Below are 7,127 nucleotides of genomic sequence, written 5' to 3'. Positions count from 1 at the left end.
AAATAATCTTATGCATCTCGTGGCGTATATTCCAAGCATTCTGAAGCTATACTGAGGGTTTAGTGAGAAACAAACCGAAATGGCAAGTTATTATATTTTATGAAAATCTTGCGTGGCAGCTCACGCTGCGCACAAGTGCATATCCTTTTGAGATATCAATTATAATCAATTTTAATAAAACAAGATTACATTATATAACTCTAACAGTATTAATTTAATATTGGTTGTTCTCTGGTTGTCAGTCAAAATGATAGTTCTTGCAACATAGGCCTATATATACCCAAGCCAATTTATTATTCTTTCCTTTCTTTCTTAGTGTTTAAAATATTTATTTTGAAACGAATTAATTAATTTCTTAATTAAACAAACAGACTTACTGGGTGAGCAGGGTAGGCTATGACAGCTGTCATATCATACCCTGCCATGCCCAGCTGATGCAAAGAATAGAATTTATATCTGCACAGAAGAAAGCCCTGTCTAGACTCTTCCCCAGTATGAGTTGTGTCGAGCTATTCATTAGCCTGTTTGTTTGATGAAAAAAGATTAAAAGTAGTTAAGGATGTAGTATGGATTCTTAACGCAATAAATGCGTTAAGAATCCATACAGCTGCAGAGTGGAGGACTATTATTCTGCTGCATGATACTGCAGAAGAACTGATGAAGGCACGGTTTGATATTCGGCTGACCAATCAGCAGAAAGGGGCGTTTAATTCCCGCCCATGTGTAGAAATCATTTCAGTTTATTCATTTTTCCACCCATGAACGAAAAACGAAAATTTAAGCTGAATTCTCGTTTTTCGTTTTTAGGAAAAAAACGAAAAAGGAGCCGTTTTCTCATTTTTCTACTTTCAATATTAAATCAAAAAAACGAATGAACGAATGATACACGGATTCAATTGGTGCACTTCACTCATCTCAATTTTGGTTTTGGTCAGTAACATAAGCTTTCAGGCTTCAACGTTTAAAAAAACAAGGCATCAACAGTCTACCCTGTGCAAAACCGAGTCCACTGAGAAGAGATGTCGCCGAGGACGTAAAACCAATTAATTCCATATGCTACCACGTAGCCTACCTGCGGCGTAAACAGCGTGGGTGTATATTATAATGCAAGTGTATCTAAAACCTCTAATATGCTTGTTATCTTTTCCGGGAAGTCTTGTATTCTATGCAGATAAAGCTACAGGCCTTTCACAAAAACGTTAGAAAGACCACATTTAATCAAAATTCAGCCTATACAGCATATTTAATTATATTTCTTAAACTTCGCTCGTGATTGTCCCCCTTATTAAAGTTGGCAAAGCACTTTCTGACTTACGTTTTTAAGCTAAAAGCTTACCATGGCATATATCTTTAATATACTTGCTAGATAGAAAGATATACAGTCCCTTGTCTTCTTAAATCACCAGCCATTTACTTTCAGAATGTAAAAACATTTCTTCTAACGTTGTCTCAAAGGCGCATCTTTCGGTGTTCTACTGCCCTCTTCAGGCATTATGATGCCATTGCTTCTCAAAGACCGCTACATCATATAAATGAAGAAATATTAGAGATGCGATGTTATTCATGACTCTTTACTCCAGGTTTGATGTGTGATGAGAGAGACTTAACGTCGCACAAAACATCTCTAAGAAACCAAAATACCATTACAAACATCATGCAATCCATTATGTCAGATCAGTAACAAAACACCATAAAGACTAAATCAAATGTGTCAAGTCTAACAAAGCCTGACTCTTTATTTAGACCAATTTGTTTCGATCTTTTCGGCTCATTGTGCATGTACAGAATAGCCGTGTTTGATGGCAGCTCCCTTCCAACAGTCTCAGTGGGTGATGTTTGGTGTTGCCCTGGCCGATCCCCTCAGCTTCTCCACCTGGCAGCCCAAAAGATGCTGCCAATTTCATACTGTGGCCTATTCCTGGCATTATGAAAGAAAATCTAGCCATTTCTTTCTGAAAGATAGGTCAGCAAGCTGTGAAAATATATTTTGTGTACTTGCATACACAAAATTGGACCTTACCAATTAGTCTGCTGTAGGCATGTGACAGTGTAAAATGTTCATGTTGTGATAATTGCTGAAGCTTTTATGACGGTACACGGTATTATCACGATATTGAAATAAGTTGCAAAAAAGTTGTCAATATAATCAGGTTTAATAACTTTTTTCTTATAAGAAAAAAAGAACTGAACATTTAAAAACAATAACGCAATACACAAAAGTGTATAAAGTAAACAAATGTTTCAAAGAGATAAAAGTGCAAAAGAATTAAAGAATAATAGGTAACACTTTACAATAAGGTCTCATTAGTTAACCTTAGTTAATGCACTAGCATTAACAATGAGCAATAGCTACATTTGTGAAGTTATTACTCTTTGTTAAAAAAAATACAACTGTTAGTTAATGTTAGCTGGGTTCCATTAAATAATACAGTTACAACTTTAGATTTTAATGATGTGTTATTAAATGTTGAAATTAACTTAATAAACACACATTCTTCAGAAATCATTGTAATATTGCTGATTTGCTGCTCAAGAAACATTTCTTATTATTATAAACGTTGAAACCAGCTGTGTTGCTTAAAATGTTTGTGGAAACTATGATACATTTTTCCAAATTATTTGATGAATAGAATGTTCAAAAGAACGGCATTTTTAAATAGATTAAAAATTTTAATTTTTTAATTATTTTTTATTTTTTTATAAAAGACTGTCACTATTTTCAATTCAATGCATTCTTGCGGAATAAAAGTATTAATCTTTTAATCTAAAGTATTAATTAATCTCTGACCCCAAACTTCTGAGCATTAGTGTACACATAACACTTACCTGTACATTTGCATGAAACCGATGACATCTCCATTCTTGCAGGCAAAGTATCATAAGGATTTTGAGGTGTCAGGTTTGCATGGGGTCACTCAGGGAACGCGTGGGTCGTACCTGGTACGGGCTCAGATAACGCCTAACCATGAGACGGTGGGGAACAGCACACACAAGGGTGTCCATCAGTACATCATGGAGATGGATCGAAGACCTGGCGTCATTGTGGGTAAGTTCTCTAATGTGAGATGCTCAAACCCGGTACTGCACCCTAAAAAAGGGCAAAGAACAACAAAACCAGTATATTACTTGAATCAAAATAAAATATTACTATTGGAGATAGAGATCATCTTGATCATTGTTGTTTTAGCACCTGTTCTCCCTGGTGCATACTATCCCAGTGGCCACAGCTACATGCATCAGACCAGCATGCATTCACTGAGGTCAATGCAGCCGAGGGCACAACACATGGGCATGGTGAGTCCTCATTTTTCTGCAATTTTATGTAGCATCTATACCATGCTTCATGTTTCTTTTTGAATAAAATGTATTCAGTAATGTAAAATACTTACTTTTAATGCACAAAAACTTGGTCATCAGACTGTGTACAGGGCCCTGTATGACTACACAGCGCAGGATTACGATGAGGTGTCATTCCGGGAGGGTGACATCATTCAGAAAGTGCAGCCGATCGATGAAGGCTGGATGTATGGAACGGTGCAGCGGACGGGGAGGTCTGGCATGCTGCCTGCTAACTATGTAGAGGGCATCCGCTAGTTGTTCCTACATCTCTCACTGAACCTCAAATCAAACACCAAATCTGAATGCTCATTAAATGGCCACAGGTACAACTCTATTTTAATAGTGTGAATTGTTCCACTTTGTGTTTATAATGTTACATTTCTTAATTTTGTTATTCTGAACGTCCAGTGTAAGTGAATGTACTCTACTGTTCAAAAGTTTGTTGTCTAAGATTTTTATTATTATTTATTTTTTAATGATTACTTTTATTCAGCAAGGATGAATTAATTTGATCAAAAGTGACAGTAAAGATTTACATTGCTGTAAAACATTTCTATCTTGATCTTTTAACATTTCTATTCGTCAAAAATGACTAAAAATCACACTTTCTAAAAAAAACTAACATTAGGCAGCACAACTGTTTTCAACATTGATAAAAATAAATGAAATAAATAAAATTCCCACTTTACATCACAGGAATAAATTACATTTTAAAATATTCAAATAGAAAACGGTTACTTTAAAATCTTCTTAGTTCATAATATTACAATTTTACTGTAATTTTTATCAAATAAATGCAGCCTTGTTGAGCATAAGAGACTTCTTTAAAAAACTCTTGCGTCCCAAACTTTGGAAAGGTAGTTTATGTAATGTAATAGTTTTGTACCAACTTTGAAATAAATATTAAATGTACAAGATGTATAGAAGATTGTAAAGAGGATTTTGTCACTTAAATATGAAAGAGAGCATTATTTTTAACAGCATGTTGCCTTGTAAAACATGAATATTTGTGTAAACTGTTCTGCACAATGTAAATTAAATGTTCCACTACATCAAAAACTGCATTAAAACATGATATATTTTACCCACCATCACCATTCAAGCAGTATGACGATAAAAAATTAAGTTTATTAAAAATCATTTTTAATAAACATTAGGTATTTATAATTGTTAAGGGACTGACATTTCGTCAACAACAATTCTCAGCTTCAATACTGGAACCATCAGTCATGTAACGTTTCTGCTATAATCTCAGTTCACCTTCATCTCAACCATATTCATCTTCCTTTCTTCATTTTGGAAACCTTCTCCTTACGCTTTTTCACATGCTTTGGCATTTTATTTTTTCTTTTCTCCCTCTGGCCTTCTTTAACCAATTTCTTTCTTTCCTGAAAGACATAGAAATACCAACTTATTCTCGCAACCCACGGACACAATTCATGTATGGCAACATTTTCGGTTCCTATTAGGTACCTTTCTGTCAATTTGTGCTTCCTCAGTGTGGCTGCCACCCTCCAGTGTGTCCTCCCCTTCTGACTTCTCCTCCTCATCATCTTCATCCTCCTCCTCTCCCTCAGAGCTTGAACTATCACCCTTCGTTGAGTCTTCCAGTATTGAGGGTACCTGTCAAATAATAATAATAATAAAAAAATTCAGCAACAGCATTTTTAATCTGATTTCTCATGGTCATTATGCTTGAGTTTGGCGACGACTGTTGTTTATATTCTCTGCTTTAATCCTCCACACATGCCACGCAGGCAAAGAAAATTCCAAAGAGACCTAGTGGATGCATTAAAAGCAAAAACAAAGGCTGGCCCACATAAGGTGTCTTAAACCTAATGCTTAATCATTAATGCGCCAAATGGTCTTCTTAAAAACAAAAACAGCATTCTCCTCACCATTTGCACACCAGAAAGGTCCTTCCTGAGGCCTGTCACTGTCCGGTAGAGGATCTGTAATGGAAACCAGATCATTTCAACCGAATAGCTCTCAGAGCATTAGTTCATTATTTTTACTTAGGGCAGTGAGACATACATTGTCAGTACTTGTGTCCTCAGAAGCCTCCTCCTTTTTCTTCAACATTGTGTCCACATCCCTCTCATAGTGAGTGACTTCATTAAGTGTGCGTGGAATGTAGGCTTTCTTAAACACCTTTTTTGAGACAGATCCACATGTGAATTGTTAGACAGGGTTCCCACAACAAAAAACTGTGTGTACAAATGTCTCCACAATGACTATCAATAGACAGTCTGGTATATTAAGGGTTTATATATATATACTAGGTATTACAATGTTAGCAAGTGTTTACCAGTGTTATTTGAGTATTATTTATATACTATTACAGTATATTAATACTTTGAATTAGCATTATTCGTTTAGTTTTCATTTTAGTTTTAGTAATTGTAGTGTTTTTCATTTTTATTAGTTTTTTTGCTTTTTATTTAATTTAATTTCAGTTTTAGTACTTCAACTTAAACTTTGGTTAGTTGTCAAGATAGTTGCCAACATTTCTAGTTTTTGTTTGTCTAGGTTAAATTTGTCAAGTTCGAGTTTCCATCTAATATTTATACTTTATTTCTGCCTCATTTTAATGAATGAAAATAATTTCTAATAGCTTTAGATTTAATTAACAATAACAACACTGGCTTTTACTCTACACAAGTGTTCACAGAGAGCAATATATGACTATTTCAACTATTTTAAGAGCAGGGCAAAACCAAAAAGAAAAAAAAACTCATATTTACTACAGAAAGACCTTTCAATGACATTTTACATTCAATGTCATTTCCATGACTTTTTCAGGACTGCAAATTACTATTTAAAAATTCAACAACTTTCCATGACAGTGTAAAATCTGGTAGTTTTGGAAAGGGATGCAACTATTGAGAAATGTTAAAAATGAATGCACCTCCTCATCAACTTTGTCCTGATTGGATCTTTCCTCTGCAGTTCTTTCAGATGCTATCTCCATTGCCTGCAGGTAAACCACACAAACACTAAAAAAAACAAAACACTGCAACAAATGTATGTACCCAATCACATCAAGCTTGTCAGAATGCACAAAAAGCCACAAGAAAGAGAAACAGCCTGTTGTTAAAGTGCCCCTATTATGCCATTTTTAAGGTTGCTAATATTGTTTTATGAGTCTCCTAAAACAGGTTTACATGCATGCAAGGTCAAAAAACACGTTAGTTTTCTCAAAAAATAGATTTAATTTTACTTCAGTTCTACATGATTCGTAAACGACTCGTGCGAAGCAGTTCAAAGAATCAGTCTCTCTAAACCCCTCCTTTCCGTGAGCCCTCACTGCTGTGATTGGTCAGATGGCGCAGTCCTTTGTGATTGGCCCAGAGCCGTAGAGATTGTCTCTGGATTGGTCTACCGCGTAGAGCACGTGTCAGAATTGAAACGCCCATTCCCATGACATGACAGCCCTGAGACATGTCAATATATAGAAAAGATGGTTTCAATTGTACCTTACCAATTCGAGCCGCAGTCTGATGATAAATCGGTTGAACTGGCTGATCGACAAGAGACTGATTCGCAAGCACGACTGGAGCAGGCCGTTTCTCAGTGGTAAGTGTCAAGTGTTAACAAGTTTGTGGTAATTATAAGATTATAAAATTTACTTTCACAGCGTAGGATACAGCGTCTTCTCGACATGATGTTAACCACACGGAAATTTTACTGTTTGTGGGCGGGCAAGTTGACGACATAGAACGTGGGCAGACATTATGCACATGTGTTACTTCGTGACGTAGAGCCGTAACAGAATAAGATTCGAATTC

General features: G+C 35.6%; 2 protein-coding genes across 2 annotated transcripts; one reads left to right on the top strand and one right to left on the bottom strand.

The window, feature by feature from the left end:
- The first annotated feature begins 2,796 nt into the window (after positions 1–2,796).
- LOC107589824 (LIM zinc-binding domain-containing Nebulette-like) lies at positions 2,797–3,798 on the top strand. Its single transcript, XM_016278363.1, has 3 exons — positions 2,797–3,046; positions 3,188–3,294; positions 3,418–3,798. Exons 1-3 carry the CDS (start codon positions 2,839–2,841, stop codon positions 3,592–3,594), a joined length of 492 nt encoding a protein of 163 aa, XP_016133849.1. The 5' UTR covers positions 2,797–2,838; the 3' UTR covers positions 3,595–3,798.
- A 649-nt stretch (positions 3,799–4,447) lies between these two features.
- LOC107589823 (serine/threonine-protein kinase RIO1-like) lies at positions 4,448–6,341 on the bottom strand. The gene is made up of 5 exons (XM_016278362.1): positions 6,248–6,341; positions 5,374–5,490; positions 5,238–5,291; positions 4,813–4,962; positions 4,448–4,727 (listed from the first exon to the last, which is right to left on the bottom strand). Exons 1-5 carry the CDS (start codon positions 6,308–6,310, stop codon positions 4,617–4,619), a joined length of 495 nt encoding a protein of 164 aa, XP_016133848.1. The 5' UTR covers positions 6,311–6,341; the 3' UTR covers positions 4,448–4,616.
- Positions 6,342–7,127: the final 786 nt, after the last annotated feature.

This window comes from Sinocyclocheilus grahami, unplaced genomic scaffold (assembly GCF_001515645.1).
Source record: "Sinocyclocheilus grahami isolate Dianchi unplaced genomic scaffold, SAMN03320097.WGS_v1.1 scaffold121.1, whole genome shotgun sequence".
Taxonomy (NCBI): domain Eukaryota; kingdom Metazoa; phylum Chordata; class Actinopteri; order Cypriniformes; family Cyprinidae; genus Sinocyclocheilus; species Sinocyclocheilus grahami.
Note: the sequence above shows the minus strand (reverse complement) of the source record. Positions and strands in the feature narration are given on the sequence as shown.

Excerpts from the sequence above, each read along its gene's own strand:
- LOC107589824 (XM_016278363.1), top strand. The coding sequence starts at position 2,839 with ATGAAACCGATGACATCTCCATTCTTGCAGGCAAAGTATCATAAGGAT. Across the intron at positions 3,047-3,187 it reads AAGACCTGGCGTCATTGTGG|CACCTGTTCTCCCTGGTGCA; the intron begins GTAAGTTCTCTA and ends TTGTTGTTTTAG. Across the intron at positions 3,295-3,417 it reads GGGCACAACACATGGGCATG|ACTGTGTACAGGGCCCTGTA; the intron begins GTGAGTCCTCAT and ends CTTGGTCATCAG.
- LOC107589823 (XM_016278362.1), bottom strand. The coding sequence starts at position 6,310 with ATGGAGATAGCATCTGAAAGAACTGCAGAGGAAAGATCCAATCAGGAC. Across the intron at positions 5,491-6,247 it reads AGGACAAAGTTGATGAGGAG|GTGTTTAAGAAAGCCTACAT; the intron begins GTGCATTCATTT and ends GTCTCAAAAAAG. Across the intron at positions 4,728-4,812 it reads AAGCACAAATTGACAGAAAG|GAAAGAAAGAAATTGGTTAA; the intron begins GTACCTAATAGG and ends TATGTCTTTCAG.